Source organism: Haemaphysalis longicornis, unplaced genomic scaffold, assembly GCF_048455015.1.
Source record: "Haemaphysalis longicornis isolate Haplotype H1 unplaced genomic scaffold, Haemaphysalis longicornis Haplotype H1 scaffold_7, whole genome shotgun sequence".
Lineage (NCBI taxonomy): Eukaryota > Metazoa > Arthropoda > Arachnida > Ixodida > Ixodidae > Haemaphysalis > Haemaphysalis longicornis.
The window spans coordinates 135,695,344-135,713,961 of NW_027526422.1; the positions used below are offsets into that span (position 1 = coordinate 135,695,344).

The 18,618-nt window shown below is 47.3% G+C and overlaps 1 protein-coding gene across 1 annotated transcript in view; it reads left to right on the forward strand.

Annotated features, from left to right (window-relative positions):
- The first annotated feature begins 7,226 nt into the window (after positions 1-7,226).
- Positions 7,227-18,618, forward strand: part of LOC144147049 (uncharacterized) — a 36,076-nt gene continuing 24,684 nt past the window's right edge. The window contains exons 1-2 of the mRNA XM_077679077.1: positions 7,227-7,270; positions 7,819-8,700. Coding sequence (XP_077535203.1) covers positions 7,268-7,270; positions 7,819-8,700 — 885 coding nt within the window. The 5' untranslated portion in view covers positions 7,227-7,267. The remainder of the gene's footprint in view (positions 7,271-7,818; positions 8,701-18,618) is intronic.

Sequence of the window (18,618 nt, forward strand, 5' to 3'; positions counted from 1 at the left end):
TTTATGTATTATTTATTTATTTATTTTGTAGGATGGGTTTATTCCCGAAGAAAATGCAGCAGGATGCTCAGCGAAGGCCGTCCAAAGCAAGCGGAACACACGGCTCGCTCTCACGGGCTCTTCTCGCAGTCCACGCTGATGACGATTCTTGCCTGTTCACTCTTCTTCATTTTCCATTTTGATGCGACGCTGAGAGCATCTCTTGTCGGCGGCCCTGTCCTTCCTGCGTGCGTCCGTTGTTGTTGTCCGCACCGCTGCGCCCCTCCTCCTCTCGCCGTGATAGCGCGCCCTCTCCCCCAACATATGTAGCGCGCGCAGTGGGGCGCGCTCTCTCACTCCGCCGGTGGGTGGCGGTGCGCGCTGCGCAAGCGCGCTGTGCGCATGTGCAGCGCCCTCTCTCTCCGCGGTCTCCTCTCGTTCGGGCGCGCTGCGCATGTAAGCGGAGTGCCGCGCTCCGGCCGGTCTCTAAGTCGACGGTCGTCCGCGCTACGCTTGCTCTCTCTCTCTCTCTCTCTCTCTCTCTCTCTCTCTCTCTCTCGTTACCCGACGATTGCGCACGCAATTCGAGTAATCGACCCAACAGAAACGCACAATGGAACCCCCTTCAGCGTCGCATCACACCAGGGTTCCCGCGAAGGGAGGTGCCGTTTTTTCTATATCGTACGATGGCTAATCTCCTTGAAAGGGTAGGAGTTAGTTAATATAGAACTGTTGACCGCTGTTACCAACCTATGACCGCTGTTACTTAAGGACGAATGGCTTGTCTAGCGGCTTCGGTGTACTTTAATCTCTTCGGCACTACAATTTATTTAGTTTTTAAGATGCAAAGCATCTCATGCTCGGGGCTGTGTCCCTCCCTCCCTTGTTGTCATTGTCCGCCGTCCACACTCTACTGCGCATGCGCGACTCTTCAGCCCCGTCAGCGTTTGGGCTGACGTTAGCGGAGTCCAATATAGATAGAAATAGTTTGGCGGCGCCCGGTTTCGATCCCACGACTCTGGCCGGAACGGGAGGTACGTGGCGCTCTTCCCACTGCGCTACAAACCCAGACGGGATCATGTGCTACGAACGCGCCTACGAACACTATCACTATTCAAACTACATCAAGAAGCTACTGATACAATGAAGGCACGCGAAGCTGGACGTCAACGGGAACGACGAACTGAAAACTAATGGGAACTTTTGTCCACCCCATGGCTGCTTCGCATACTACTCAGGGTTCCCCTACAGGAAGATGGTGTAATTTTTTACTTATTGATTTCTTAAGCTTTTTTTATTTAGTTATTTATTTATCTATTTATTTATTTATTTCAGGTATACGTTGAGGAACACACGGTATACGTTGGGGAAAAAATACAGTGTTAGCACGAATACAAATGAAGCGTCAGCGTACCAAGACAACATACAATGTTAGCTAGGTTTTCACATAAAATGTAGTCAATAACAGAAATAATCTCACGGGCAAGCTGACTCCATTCACGGGAAGACTCAAGCAAGAACGACTGCGCACCTGTATTAGCATGATCATTTATAATGCCAAGCTTGTGACGGTGATCGATGCGGTGAGAAAAATACTGGGGCTGTGGAATAAGTCCGCCGCACAAGATAGGATGATGGTACACTTTATGAAAAGCTGCTTGGTGGACGAATAGTGTTGGCAGGGATAGATTAAATTTCACTGCAGATATACCATAAGCGCGATTGTAGTTTCAAAATATGGAAAGCGTAGAATTGTTCCTCAGCCATCTCAGGCGATGTAATCAAGTTAGGATGAGGGGGATCCCAAACTCAGGCACCATATTTTAGGTTAGGGTCTAATATCGGTTTTTGTAGACGGTTAACTTCAGTAGCGATGGAACACTACAAAATATATGGCGTAGGTACCCCAGCGACCGGATAGCGTTGTTGATCATCCATCTGTTCAATTTGCGGGGCCACAGTTAGATTTGATGAACGTGGACGCCTAAGTACCTGTGCGAGGTAGTAGATACCACAAAAATGGCGTTTAAATTGTAAGTGAATTGACTGAAAGGCCCTTGGGACACGCCCACAACTATGCAATTACTAATGTTTAATTTCATTACCCATGTACGGCACCTGTTAGTAGTGGTGTTAAGGTCTGATTGAATATTACACAAATCATTTATGTATTTACCTGACGAAATTTACCCAATCATCATAAAATAAATGAATACTTCAATTAAAGTGGCAGGTGAGGTCAATATTATAAATTAAAGAAAAATTGTGGTTGATTCCGCTGTCATAGGAATTCGTAAAACATGAAATTTAAATGTGCAGCGAAATCTGCAGCTGAGCATGATTTGCGTATCGGCAGCTGTCTTGTGGGTGTGCTTGACGAGCGACGCCCTGCTGCCGGTTCGCTTCGCAAAGGTGTACTGGCGTCACTTCAGTGACGGATATGACGTCAGTGAAATCTTGGTGTATCCCGACATAAAACACTTTCGTGTTAAAATATAAAACCCGAAAACGAACAACCTTTTGTATAACGCACTCTTTTGATCTAGAGGTTGCTTTCCCGCAAGAAGACCCTGTGTGCAGGGGTGTAACCTTTACAAGCAACTTGCTTCGTTGTAGTGCCGTCATTTCCATGACGGATATGCCGAACGTGAAATCTTCCTGTATCCGGGAATAAAACTATTTCGTGTTAAAAAAGAGGACCAAATACCAACCTCTGAGTAACGCCCGAGTGTACTTCGGTAAAACAAGAATTATACCCGTTAGCGCAAACAAATTGTGAGTGATTTTTAACGCAGCATTCAATTCATTTTGGCAATTTATGGTAAAGGTTAAGTTTGCCAAATTTTTTAAGGAATAGTTCATGACAAACTTTATGAAATGCATGAAAAATCTAAGCAAAGGCAATCAGTTTGTAATCAGTTGTCCAAAAAGGGTGTTATTTATCAGTAAAATATACCAGTTGGGTATCACACAAGTATTATTTGCGAACGCCGCGCTTGGCTGATGTTAAAAACCAGTTACCTTCGAGAAAATTTAGGATGTTTGTGAATATTATGTGTTCCAGTAGCTTACCATAGGTAGTGCTGAGGGAAATGTCACAAAAATTAGCGGGGGAACTTTGACTACCAGATTTAGGAATAGGACCCACCTTTCGGATTTTCGATTTAGTGGGCAGAGAATATGTGTTGAGCGATCGTTGTGAAATCTTAGCTACTATGGTTAATCGTAGTCCTTTCGCTTTTTTAAAATTTAATATTGATGGGAGCATAACCAGGTGAAGAATGGTTGCTTAATTTGCGAATAAGAGAAGCGAAACCTGAGGTGAACTACTACTGGCGTAATGGGAAGGTAATCGTATCAATGGGTGGTGGTTCGACGACATCAGTTATTTTTTGAAATTGGTGGCAAATGAGTTATTAGAGGATGGTCGCATATTGATTTATGAAAACTGAATCGCCAAATGTGCCTTGCCATGAGATGGAATCACCTTTTAGGGGATTAATGACGCGCTAAAAAGTTTTACATTTGTTTATAACACGGATGGTCGTACGTTAGAAATGAAGTTATCTATAGCTTGTTTGATTGCCATGCTGTAAGCACTAAATGCGGTTTTATAACCGACCCGTCGCGTGTTTGTTGGCGAAAGCTTAGCTGAACGATAAAGGCTTTCTTAGGGGCGAAACACCTCAGCGGTTCGTGCTGTTGGCGTCTCATGTCGTCGTCGTCATCTCTTGAAGTTACGGTACTAAAACATCGAGACACTGGGAGAGGAGGGAGGAATGCCTTTAATGATGAGGTTTTCGAACGCCTCGCACTAGAATGTAACGCGTACAAAAAGAGCACACCTGGACACTCGTTTGCCAACGCCTCGCGCTAGGACGTTTCCTGCTTCAAAGACACGAAACTTTTACACCAAAGCTGTACACCAATACCCACAACAATTTCATCTCCGTGGGCGAAAACGGCAAGGCGCCAAGGCCTAAGACGCGGAGCGCTCCGCATCGACACCGCATCATCGAAACCGCATCATACACTTATACACTGCATGTTTCCCCTCCCCAGGCTTCCCGTTAGTGGAGATGGCCCGGTTTTACGTAGCATCAGTATCCTACATTAGCTATGTTTCTTGGCAGAGAGGCGTTGGATGGCGGTATTACACCATGGAGGTTGGGCGTGAGTAGCAAAGGCGTAGGTTCGAATGTGCTTTATGGTAAGGCGACGATCTTCGGTCGCGAACATATCCCTGTTTGTTTGAACAAAACAAAACAAAATCGGTCAGGAAAGCATCACCAATTGCGGTGAATTCACAATTAAAACACATAGAACTTGGGTTTTAAACGCAAGAGGCTTAACGTAACGTCCTTGTGGGGCGGTAGATAGCTTTGAAAAGCGTTGGTATAGCGTGTAGATTAGTTTTACAACGAAGCGGTGTATGGCTGGGATCTCTGGGTCTCCTGCCGGGCGCCACCACTTACTCATTGCCGTTTGTTCAGCATAGAGAATACATTCTAAAAACACAAAGAAGAGTTAGACCCTCTTTTTGATAAAGACGGTTTCTATGGCCTCTGAAAAAACAGATGCTCCAACCAACGCATTTCTGTTGATAGGTGAAGCCAAAAATGAAGAAATCCGTGTAACCATGTTCTTTCTAAGCTTGGGTTCCTTCATTGTGTGCTGAACACTGAAGCATGAACAACTGCAGACGGGGTATTGTTACAGACCCGCTTTACACTAATCTGCACCACGCCGCATCTTTTTTGAGTTGTGCATACTCCTTGTCGCGCACGGCGTATTTTTTGCCCCCCTATTGCGCAATGCCGCGTGCTCTTCGGCGCCCACCTGTGAGACGCATTAGAGCCAGCGCTGGGATTGGGACAGCCACGATTTATTTACCTCTACCCACCAGTCGTGTGTGTCCTTAGTCTGGGATGGAGACCGGGCCACTGCTCCGATGTTTGAATACAGTCGCTAATGAAGCGCTTGAAAAAATACACACGTGGTCAGCGCGCAACGGCTTAAGAATCAACGTAGACAAAACGAAAGCGATGCTTTTTCAATCAAAAAACAGAAATATCCTTTTACCGGCTGATATCATGTCAAACAACTCCGAAATTGTACTGGTCATGTCTGCAAAAACGCTAGGTGTTTTTTTCGACCAAGACATGTCTTGGAATACACACATAAATTTTCTAGCAGGGCAACTTTCGCGCATAGTTGGAGTTGTATATTATGTGTGTGATCATCCGTATAAAGTCAAGTTACTGTTGTACAATTCCCTATTTTTAAGTAATTTTAAGTATTGTTGTCTCGTGTTGAGCACAACTTCTGCAACTAAAATAAATAGGTTATTTTTGACACAAAAAAATTATTCGGCTTCTATGTAATGCACGTTATGATGCTCCTACTGCCCCTTTGTTAAGTAAATTTTGTCTACCTATGATTCAGGACCTTCTTAAGTACCGCTTAGCCTACACATATTCTCTAGAACGCGAAAACAATTCTAAGAACATTTCGTTGATAGCTAATCTCCAAATTAATCACACGCCCTATCTGACTAGACTGTCTGAATGTTGGCACGTGCCTCACCCACGTACAAACTACACTTTGCAGATGATTGGCTATACCCTTCCGAAGTTGTAGAATGGGCTTATATTTATTGGTTTCGACATTAACTCGTGTACTAAATCTATGCTTAGTGACTTGTTTGTTCGGAATGACTACGATGTTTGGGAATAGTTCCTTGCTGTTTTCTTGCGATTTGTTGCATATATTTTCTTTCTAATCACTATCTATTGTAGTCTGGAATATATTGTATTTTTGCTGCTAGTTTTATTTGACATCCACAAGATGTTGTCTATGTATTGCGTTCTTTATGTTTTCCCCGCCGCTGTTGTTCCTGACCGTGAAGGATGTAGGGCTCCGTCAAGTTGCTGAGTGCAACTTTTTACCCTATTTTCCGCCATAACGGTGAACGTTTATGGAAATAAATAAATTTCAAACTTCAAACTTCAAATCCACAGATAGGTAAACCCCAACAGAGCAAATATACCCGGTGTGCAAGACTCGCTGGACTTCCGTCTTGACAGGGTGGAACGTTTCCCTTGGTTTCATCCTAAGGAAGCTTTCGCCTAGGTCGGTGGAGCCGATCGTCCCGAAATTTCCCCCGTAGGTTTTTCAAAAAGATGTTTCTGTGGCTTTCGTTTTATTTAAAGAAAAAATATTTCACCCGACTACCACAAGCGGAAACATCACCTATCACGCCATAAATCATGGAACGCAATCTGGTGTCTGTGGCTCTGGTGTTTGCAGCTATTTTTTAATCTTTATATTCTCAAAGTATTACAATATGGCGTCAACACCTCACACATCAAATTATATAACAAACCATTCGCCTCATAATTCGTCCGAAACAATTGTGCCTGTGACGTTGACATAAAAGCAACAGGCACCATCTTTCCTGCCCGTATACTTCGCCCAACTGTAAATCCATTAAATTTCGGATTCGAAGAACTCCTAATGTGTTTGTAGCGACGGCGTAGGGACGGCGACCTTGTTCGGCGAGGTGGGACACGACCGGTTCGCCGATTTGATTTATTTTACACACTCGGCTCACGGCTGACTTTGCAACTTTCTGATTGCTTAAAACCCCACTTTTGTTTTTCTTAACATGGCAGCACTCAAGCCACACATAATCATGACCGACATCCGGATCAGGAGAACGTGACGGGTTAGTGAGATTTATCCCTGTTCAGTTTAGTTTGCATAAAACGTGCCGAGACATTTAAAAAGAAAGAAAGGTGAAAGCAGTCTATAACAGGTTATTCGAGTCGTCGCTCCTACTTCGCATCTGCACAGGTGTTCCAAAATAGCAAATGTACTCCCGAGAACAATGACAAGGTGCAATGACGGCAAGTTACAAGCTGCTTCCGTCATCGTGCCCATAACTTCTAATAGAATGGAAGAATGCGCCTACAAAATAATCAAGTTCTTTCATACGCGTATGGACGTAAGAATACCAAGGTTGCGGTGTATCGTCACACGTCCTTGGTCGCTTGAAGGAGTGCACCTAACGTCACGCAATATCTAATTGCCATTCAGCTCCAGACGCAGTGCACTGCTAATGCGATCCTTTCTTTAATGCTCACGCACTCAAGTTCTTCATTTAATTATTTCTCTTTTTTGGCATGGACTCAGCCTATACCACGTGCAGCTACGAGCAGTTTGCTATAAAAGCTGAATAAAACTGCAGAGAAAGCAGCAGTTGGAGGATCATCAGCTGAAAGAAACCATGGTACGTTTTCCTGCTATAGGCTTTACGGAAGGACGAGTCTATAGCGAGGCTGTGTTAAAGCTGTGTTATAACTACTGACTATATCTATAAACGATTTCAAATGAATGTAACACCGGATTCTACATGGCAGTGTTAACAGAGCTTCATCAGTTCGGTTGAACAATGTATTGATGCGCATCCTCTTACTTTCGCGAATAGCCAGCATGGCAGACCGACCACTCTCACCAGTGAAGTGTGCTGCCCTATACAAGTGCTCTGAAGGCAGAAGAAAACAGTTTTTCTAAAAAACGCTGGCCGAGTAATGATATGGTAGTTTTTGTAATACGCCTATATCAGCCTTAGAGTGCAAGCAAGGCTCCGACCTACGAAATCCTGTCTGGGCCTTGCAAAAGTGCTAACCTACTTACCAGAAGGATGTGTCCAGAAAAGAGAGCATGAACCGACCATAAGCTGTCACTAGAAAGTTACGCAACCGGTTATCGGTACCTAAATCGCAAAAGTTTCGATTTCAAAGATAGAACTCCAACGACGACTATGTTACTGTGCAGATTCGTGCCTGCGTTCTCCTTGCTCTGGCCACCAGCGCCTTTGCTGGTTACACCGGTTTCGCCGGCTACGGTGGTCACGGCCTCGCCGGCCACGGCGTTGCCGGCTACAGCCTTGGCGGCTATGGAGTCGGGGGCTACGGCCTCGGCTACGGTGGCTACGGCCTGTCCCACTACGGCCTTGCCAACGGTGTCGGCTACTCTGGCCTTGGCCTGGGCTACAGCTACGCCCCAGCCGCCAGCTACGCCGTCTCTGCCCCAGCTGTTGCCAAGACCGTGTCCACTTACCACGCACCAGCTGTGGCCACCGTCGCTCACGCTGCCCCAGTTGCCACTTACGCCGCTGCTCCAGTGGCCACTTATGCCGCTGCCCCAGCCGTGACCCGCGTCGCCACCTACCAAGCCGCTCCAGCCGTCAGCGTTGTCCGCTCTGCCGTCCCAGCTGTGGCCACCGTCGCTCACGCTGCCCCAGTCGCCACTTACGCCGCTGCCCCAGCTGTGACCCGTGTCGCCACCTACCAAGCCGCTCCAGCCGTGAGCGTTGTCCGCTCTGCCGCTCCAGCCGTGACCACTGTCGCCCACGCCGCCCCAGTCGCTAGCTACGGTGTCGGCTACGGCCTTGGTAGCTACGGCGGTTACGGCAGCTATGGCCTGTCCCACTACGGTCTTGCCCACGGCGTCGGTTACTCTGGTCTCGGCCTCGGCTACAGCTACGCCCCAGCCGCCAGCTACGCCGTCGCTGCCCCAGCTGTTACCAAGACCGTGTCCACCTACCACGCTGCTCCAGCCGTGGCCACCGTCGCTCACGCTGCCCCAGTCGCCACCTACGCTGCTGCCCCAGCCATCGCCACCACCGCCGTCCACCACGCTCCAGCTGTTGCCACCGTCGCCCATGCTGCCCCAGTTGTCGCTTCCTACGGTGTTGCCCATGCCGCCCCAGCTGTCTCCTATGGCGTTTCCCACGCTGCCCCAGTCTACGGCTACGGTGTCAGCGGTCTCGGATACGGTGTCGGCCACTACGGCTTCGGTCACGGCCTCGGCTCCTACGGCCTGAACTACGGCTACGGCCTTGGCTCTCCCTTCGACTACACCACCCTCCTCCGCAAGAAGAAGTGTGAGTACTTCACAATGATGTTTTTTTCTTGGCAGAATTACTTCTATGCATAGGGGGTCCATCAGCATACAGGCTCTATGCAGGGGCATTAAGTATGCTCATTTCACCACCATTAGAAATAGCTACACTATTTTGGACTGCTAAAGCTCCCGCAGTCGTCAGTTCGCCCTTCAAAGATGAAAGAGCTTTTTTGTTAAAGAACAGTGAACCGCCATAAAACTGACGCCTGTGTAAACATAGCTGTACAGCTATAGAGACTATCGCAATGTTTTCTTTTCGGTGATATTGAAGATTACGGTAGCATGTGCCTGTAGATGTATTCGGCGATCTCATATTGTCGGGAATTATAGGATGAGAGTCGTAATGATCTGAAATACGGATAAATAGTCCACCCCAACACTTGACGTCGGAGTTTACACTATTAGTCTCCAAACTTATACGCTTTCAGATGCGAGTCATTTCGGTAGAGAAAAAATAACCATTATAGGTCTTTATATACCCTGTGCTAATCGTTATTCCTTAAATTTTTGTTTTTCAGAAACACCTCCTTGTGGAATACCTACACCCATTTGCAGAACGTAGAAACAAGTTTTGGAGCGTTATGCTTCGTTGCACTGCCATCACGGGGACTTGATGGAAGTTCTTTAATAAAATACGAGAACTTTGATCCGACTGTTGTCTCTATTGTAGCATTTGCTTTGCGACCGTTGTTTTATTTTCTTGTGCGAAATGGCTTTTACTGTATGCAAAAGGAAGCTGCAGCCATTCTTAGGAAGCGAAATTCCTGTTCTTGTGAACCACCGTAAATATTACTGTTTGCATGACAGGCTATTATGAGAGCAAAAAAGTAATGTCGAAAATTTGTTTTGTTTTTACAGGCAGATCCGGCTTCAGTTAAAGCATATATATTAGAGTTTTGCGGAGTTGCCCCTACGGAATATGAATGACTTCCAATTCATTGCCCTTTTTTCACTTTTGGAAGGAATTCAACTGGAATGGCGACAGAGCTTGTAGGAGTGCAGTGTGAATGAGAGGAGGTTCCTCTTGCACGGATACGATTCGGGATGGAATGGGCTACTTTTTTAAACCAGCTGTGTCGATCTTTACCTGCCACCTATTGCCAATCGGGCTCTTGACCCAGCTTGCAGCTATACAAGCAGCCGATCGCGGTCTCCAGTTTTTAGTAGGCGCTGGTAGGAACTCGTTTTAGTAGAAACTAGTTAATGAATGTGGTTACTCTAAGTGAATCCGCACAACTAGAAGATCTAGATAGGTGAAATGTTTCTGGCATCTAACGTGCGCGAAAGCGCCAACTCCGTGCCAATACTATCGTAGTTCGAATCCGCGCAATGACCAAGATTCAGAGCCGCAGGTGCAACATTTCTCATTGCAGTGGATATTCCAACCTCTGTGGATGTGGATGTCAACTTACAGGGTAGCATAAATGAGAAATTTTTAAATGCCAGTTGTCAGCCTCATGTAAAACAAAAACAATAATTGCCCTTCCACTCTGTGGAGAAGAACGACACGCAAAGCTGGACGCAGTCCACGGAGTGCCCGAATCATGACGTTTCTTTGTAATTTGCTATTGAGCAAATACTTCCGAGAAGATTAGTTGAAGGAAACTTGGAAGGACTCGAGCATTACTCTAGTGAACAAACATAGGGCTATCGGTTTCCATCACGCGTCGTAGGCATCTTTATGCCTGTGCAACACACGAAACCATTGCGATCGACGAAGAAAGACCCTAAATGGGCTGTTTGACCTCTAATTTCATACGTCCTGCGAGCACAATTGTCATGCATTAGTGAAGACTTGAAGGAAATAGCTGCGCGTGCCCGCCCACCTCCTTTCGACTTCCCAACCTTGCACGCATCAACCGGATACTGGTGATGTGCACATGCCTAAAGTGAAAGACACTGGCGAAAGTGTCGCTTTCAAATTCATTCAAGCTAAACACAAAATACTGGCTCACGTCGGCGATTCAAGCGGGAAGTTGCTGTCTATGCTGGAGGTATTTGCAGCTACTCGGCGAGCTCGAACTTGCGGCGGTAACGGCGGCGGCAGCGGCTTTTTTTTTGTTGTTGCATAGCCTATTCGTACTTCCTTGCGACCCACGCTCCTTCAATTCCCGCTCTTCTGCCTCCGAACGAATGACACGTGTCCGTTCAATAGCCAGTTTAAACCTGGAAGGACTCGCCCTTTATTCCATCGGTCAAACATCTTCGTTTCCTTCAATTGAATCCAGGCATCTTACTGACACTGTAACACACTGGCACCAGCCCAAAACGCTCGACCAGGGAGGACAGCTGAAAGGTTGCATTGAGCCGTGAGACTTCGATGTTTAAATCTCCCCCAAGCACGAACGGCGTATCGCTGGTACGGGCATGAAGCCTAGCTGCGTGTGCACTCTCTCTCCTTCCACCCCCAAACCGTGCACGCATAAACCGCCGACCAGTGATTACCCTGTGCTTAGGCGCGAAAGACACCGGGAAATATGTCGTTCGGGAAGAATTTCAATCTGAAGAACAATTATGTGCTCACTCTGGCGTTCCAAGCGGGCAATTTGCTCTACACTCCGGCGGAATTCGCAACTGCTACACCAGGTAGGATTTCGGCCAGCAATGGTGGCGAAACGCTCGGCGGTAGAGGCTACGTCGTTTTCACGCCCATTCGCGCTTCTGTTGATTACCCGCGATTACGTGGTAAAGCCGCTACCGCTCCTATCAGCCGTATGCGCAACTTACGGAAGAGCCAGCGTTGGTGGCATGGGTTATAATAGTTGTGAAAATGGTAGTGAAGGTTGGAGAGGGGGAGGGAGCATAGAAGCGGCGCCAAGTGAATAGGCTACACCGGAATAAAAGCTGGGGGGGATACATATACTGCTTTGCAGTAAAAAGTAATGTGCCCAAATAAAATACAAGGTTTCAAATGATTGGTAGCAACTATTACGCGGACACAACCGGAAATTCCAGTGCGGACATACTATTTCACAACGTTGACACAACTGTGCCGTGATGGTATTTGGCACACCTTCACGCTCCAACTTTGCAGTTTTGGAATTCCATTTTAGTGTAACGCTTACAAGTTTTAATATCTCCACTAATACAAATGAGGCATTTGCCATCGCCCATGCACTTACAACGTACGGAGGGCAACCCTCCCTCAACATCATCACGGACTCGTGCCTCTGCTAACATGCACCTACAATTTAACACCAAAAGGCGTTTGCAACGCGCGCAAGCTTATCAGAAACAATACCGCGAAAAACATGGCGTCTATTATAACGACGCAGGGGAATATCGGCGGCATGGTGCCTTCTTAATCGTCTCCCATTGCCCTCCCCATCAGGTCCAGCGCAACTTATTGACCGTCCGAACCACCAACCTTCCACTTCTGAAGAGGCGGCAGTAGCATTAGCGCTAACCCAGAGGCTGACAACCTCTACAGTCATCAGCGATTCTAAAACGGCCGTTCAAAAATTCGCCTCCTCCGGCTTTATTTCGCCTCAGGAATTCAATACTCTTCAGCAAGCACCCTTAACGTCCCCCGTCGAAATCATCTGGGCTCCGGCGCACGCTCGCCTGGAAAGAAATGAAGTTGCCCGCAGTACGGCTCGAGAACTCACCATCCGAGCCGGGCACAGCTCGTTCCCCTACCATAACGCCAGATCCGCTAGAGACCGGATGGCCAGCTCCTTCCCCTACCATAACGCCAGATCCGCTAGAGACCGGATGGCCACGTACAATGAAATTACCGCGCAGTCCGCCTCTCTCGCCGCGTACACACACAGTGTCTTTTAGAAACGAACACATTTCCCAATCCCACTAAATTACACTTTATTCAGCCAGTCGTATCCCCTTCACCTAAATGTACTGCTTACCAGTCCCTCGGCACCCTTCAAAACCTTATGTGCTGTTGTCCGAGAGATCCCTATATAAAACTTCAAGCCGTTTTACTAAATGTGAAAGCTGTCGGAAGTGCAGAGCAGTGATTCGCCATAATGGGCGTTATCCGCTTACTGCTACCACCCCATGCTATTCAAATTTCCCGCCTTCGCAGTGATCGCGCGCCCCCTCACTGATACTGCGCCAGCGGGAGTTCTGTTCTCTTTGTGCTTTTCTTCTCGAACGTGCCGGCGTTACACTGCCACATTTTGCGTTTACTATTGTAAAAACCAACCCAACGGGAGTCCTTAACTAAAGGAACGCGGTCGCTGCCGGTTAATTACGTATATTTTCCTCCTGTAGTTTTCTTTGCGCTAAACAACGGGCAGATGTATCACAAGCACAAGCGTTTCACGAGTTTTGAACGCTTATGACTATATACACCGCTTGGCTTTCGAAGCCTCTGGGGTTCGCCGCGAACAACAGCGTTACCCCGGGATGCCGCCTCGGTGCTCTATATACTTGGGTCGTGCGAGCGAGCTAGGACGACAAGGCGAGCGCCTAAAGTGCTCTGCACTTAAAATAACCCCATGTGAGCAGTGGGAGGAGGCGTTGCGCTGCCCACACCAGGAGCCTCAAGCTTCACTGGTCGTCGGGGCGGCCGCGGTTGTCGCCACAATGGCGAACACCATCGTCAACCAACTGTGCTAACAAATAACTGTGTTTCTTCTTCTTTCAAGCAGGTCTGGCACCGGCCCAAGCCTTCAAGCTATTTCACAGACTTCATAAAGATGCTGAAGCGCTATTAAATGGATTTCGGTTGTAATCGCTTTGCAGTGAAATGACGCAGCTCAAGCTGCAGCCCGCGATATTCATTTCCGGGCGTTCCCATCAGCACGGTTGAACCCGAAGTCCTCCCCTCCACCCCTCTCCACAACGGGACCCACATACTGCGCCATCCTCGCCCACTTCATTCCAGGAGGCGATATCCTCCTCCTCCCTTTCCTCCCCCTCCCCCTTCTCTCCCCTTCCCCTACCCCTTCTCTATTCTTTTTTTACCCACTACCAACTCACCCGACACTACCCGCTGTTAAGCTTCTCTATCCGCCTACGAGGCATACATCTGGCGCACGCTTCAAACCGCCGCCTCATACAACCACACCATCCTCACCCACTACACCCTTCCCCTACAATCCCTTAGGCCTGCATTGTGTTCTCCCACTCATCCCCTCCCAGTTACTCTTCTCTTGCTCATACAACCACTGACCCTCTCCAGCGAACGCCATCGTTGGACAATGGGAGACCACACTGACAGAACAATCGCCAGAGGAACAGCACGCGCTCGTGAGTACATGCCTGAAAGCAGCACGGGCTCGCGTCCTCCTGGACTAAAGGGCAGGAGAGCTGTAGTATCAGTTCATTTTGCATAATACGCATTGCTCAAGCTAATGAGGAGAGAAGTTGGCCACGGCTTGACGGGCGCTGATTACTCTTGGACAGGTTTTTGCACGCAGTGTAGTCAGAAATAGGAAAAATGAAATATCGACAATAATTAACAAAATGGTAGCATTTCTATGGAAACAAAACTTGGCGCAATTTTACGGCTCGGAAGTTTTAGGGCTCGGCCTTTTGGCGTCTCGTGTCGTCATCGTAACCGTTATCTCATGTAGTGACGGTACATGCAGCCATCTCATGTAGTCACGGACACTCGTTTACAAATCGCGCTAGAACGTAAAGCATACAAAAAATCACCGGGCCACTCGTTCACGCCTCGCGCTAGAACGCTTCGTAAAACGTACTGAAAAACACCCGGATGTTAGTTCACGCCTCGCGCTAGAACGTTTTGTGCTTTAAAAACAGAAGACTTTTACAGCAAAGCTGTATACCTCTACCCCCAACGGTTTCATCTCCATTGGCAAAAACGCCAAGGCACCATGAATACACATAAACTGCGTGCTTCGCACTTCCCTGGATATTTTTTGGTTGAAGCAGGCCGATTAATTTTTTGTAGGGGTGAGCGACCTAAAATCATATGAAAAGGGTAAGATATGCCAGCAACCTTGGGCGAATACAAAGACAGTGAAAAGCTTTCTTTGTGATGTATTCAGCGCATCACGTTAAGTTTTAATGCCTCTAAAGCCCTTCACTACCCGCCACATGCATGCACACTCCGAAATCATAACAATCCCAAACACAGTTGCGCGATTACCAGTTCCCGTCAAAGTCAGGAGATAACTCACCCTACAAATCACAGTGGGTCCTGGTAACCATGTCCTTTAACGCATGCGCCAGGCGTCCCTGGGCGGTTTGAGGCTGTTTTGCTGGGAAACGGCTTCTTGAGCGGCCCGCGTGCAACCCACGCCGCAGGAACACGAAAACCATTACGCACTCCCCTCTGCATGTTTTACACCTCAGCTTGGTACCTGTTCGTTGCAAAAGCAATTGTTGCAAGAAAGACGGGAAATGCCCAGCAGGCCGACACGTCTGACAATAATGACAAAAAGGAGGGAAAACGCATATTTGTGCCGATAATAAAGCATTCCAGGACGCAGTGGGATACCGCTGCGGCGGTGGCCCGATTGACACGAGTTGTTAGTTCTCGAGCCACGAGATGGACAGCCTGCTCTCCCACTGCTCTGGCAGAGGGGATAGTTGAGGGTCGAGGGGGGTGGAGGGGGGCATTTCCATACGAAGTGATATGAGGATCCCGGGACGTCGCAGGCAGGGCAGTGTAGCGTTATATTGAAGTAGATATATCTTGGGGACCTGAAGACTTAAGAAATTAATCCAGACATTTAATCAAAAGATTTCATCTTAATCACGCTGACAAAGACGGGGAATCACAATGGGTGCCATTGTGTTTACAGATGCGGGCACGTGTAGTCATGACCAGCTAGAGCACGCCGGTTACCAGAAACTCCACTGACCTACTTCGAGGTGTTACGCTACCCCAAGCCTCTGGCAGCATCGCAATAGTTGAAATTCTATTAATGTTTTAAAATAAATGGCGGTTAAGTCAATGTTAGAATTGTTACACATAATTTGCACAGTGGGGATACAGTATTTTAGAACCCTGTTTTTCGTAGTTTGTTTGACTCCTGGAGACCTTCTATTATTCAGGGTTGCGGGTATTATAGGAGAGCGCGGTTTCTGTCAAATTCTCTGGACCGCGTATACGGACTTGTCATTTCTGTTTTGTTCGACTTTTAAAGAACGGGAAAGCTTGCACTGGCAGAAAGGCTGAACTCACGTCCCAACCTTCAGCCTTACAGCGATATATGTTTATTACTGCTAATATACAAATTTTACGAATTCGCGGGCAGACCATTTGCTGTGAAGTGTGTGACGGAGACTGTTGGAAGTAGTGGAAATGGAGGCACGCATTGGAGACCTTTCAAGGATGAGCCTCGCTTAAAGGAGCCATGAAGAGAAAATACAAGTTGGGCGTATTAGAAAGACTGCTTAGTCCCGATAACAACGATACCAATATCATCGCAATCTTCGAAAAAATAACGGAGATATTAAAGAAAACGTGTGAAGCAGTCGCGACCCCCTAGGCAATTTCCCGCAACTTTTCTATGACGTCACGGAACCTTGTTTGTGCGATTGGCGGCCGCCTAACTGACCTGTCGCGACGATACATGACTGGGTGTCTGTAATGGGGCCTCTAGTTCCATTTGACCGCATCAATTGAATGCTAACGTGCAGTTAACGCACTGAAAATTGTGTTTTATTGTTGGCCCGTATGACGTCATTCTCGCTCATAACACGTCACTGTGGCGCAAAATTTGAATGTTTTTAAATACTTCTTGCTTTTTTGTCGTTAAAAACATCTTTTGGGGCTGTAATGGAGCTGAGTGATATACTGAATCCTAGTTCTTTCAAATTATATGAAGTTGTATTTTCTCTTCATGGCTCCTTTAAGCCTTACATGCCTCAAATGGCGAAATCGTATGTGCGTGACGCGGAACGTGGGCGCCAATTCAAATTAGCGGCCAACGCGGGTATGCACAGGGCCGGATTTGTAGATACGTCTGAGGGGGCCTAGGTGGGAAGCTTTGTACCGTGAGCTACAGTGGCCAAGGTTGAGCAGTTTCCCGTGGCTCCTGGAGAGCCTTGCACAGAACGCTGCTCGCTGCCCGGCGTCTCCCACACACCCCACGCGCCCAGCGTCTTCGCCGACCTCCATTCCGCACGTGGCGGCCCGGTCCACTTAATGATCATGCGAGGGTTGGCCGGGTGTGGAAGCGATGGCTCGTGCGTCGCAGCAACACCGGCGTGCGCCTGTGGAACCAGCTTAGCTCTGGGGCGATTGGTGAAGCGGCGCCAGAGCCGCTTGATATATATACATGTGTCACAGAATGCGTATACCATGTGTGTGTCATTGAAGCAGCAGTATGCATTATAATCGAGCTAATCCTAGACAACCAGGAAAGCTAAGAGTAACCAGCTGAGCCTTGGCTCAAGCTTCGTATATCTTGGGCCGTTCACACCCAAGCCCAGATATGCATTCACTAGTCTTCCTACGAAGACGTACACGTGATTGTGTGCGTGCGGGGGAAAGAAATATTCGCAAGGCTCTATATGTACTTCGTACGACAACTTACAGATGATAGCATGAATGACGATGCATTAAAGACAGCCGCATCATTTATTTTTGTTCAGCGGCCTGTTTTCTTTCATCCACGTCCGTGGTTGCCTCATCTTTCTTCCGTGGCTGTAGTGGCTATTTTATCGGCACAAATTTGTCTGTCATACACATTTTTCAAGTTATAAGTAATCGGCTTGCTGCGCCAGGTTATTTACCTATACGTTATTGTTATTAATATTGGGTTAACCTCGCTTACACGTCCCAGTTTTTTATTTTAATCATTTTTTAATAAACGCGCTATGAAGACAAAATACCACTTTGCACAGTTTGAAAAAAACTTCACTTTTGTTCCCTCATTCAGCACATTGGAGCCCCAAAAGACGTTCTTTAAACATAAAACTTAAGAAATCATAAACACCGTCCAAAGTTTGCTGTTCAGTCACGTAATACTGGAAGGAGGTACGCAATATGGGCATCACTAAAACACAGGTGCGGGTGTTAACTGCCCGTGAGAATTCAAGGAAAAGCATTAATGAAACTAGAGGCACCACCTCAATCACCGAGTTAGGTTTCTTCGTGGTGGCTGTGGTCGGCGGCAGCGTATGCCAAAACGGAAATTTTGTTACGTTATAGAAAAATCACCGTAAAGCGGCTGCAGCGTTGCCAATGTTTATGTTTCTTTGTGAACTGGTTTGATTTTTTAAATCAGGAATATTAATTGTATCATGGATATCGGGACAAAGATGTCTTTTGAAAGAAACAGACTTGGATTTTGCCTTCATGTCCCTTTAAATCCCTGCCTCACCTGCCGAGGTGGCTCTGTGGCTACGAGATTGTGCTGCTGAGCACGAGGACGCAGGTTTGATTCCCGGCAATGGCGGCCGCTTTTCTGGTGAAGGTGAAAAGTAAAAACGCCCGTGCGCGACATTTCAGTGCACGTGAAAAAGCCATAGGTGGTCACAACTAATTCGGAGCCCTCCACCAAAGCGCGCCTCTTCGTCTACATTGCGTCGGCGCGTTAAACGCTACAATCAATCAAATCCCTCTCTCACTCACCCTTTCCTTCCCACCAATAATATTTTAGAAAAAATCGCTACAAGTAATTAAATTTTGTGTATTTTCCCCTTCCCAATAATGCTTCGTTAAGTGAAAATGGAATGCTTCGAGTATTTCCCACAGAAAACAAACCCACACATATGTTTAGGGTGGGC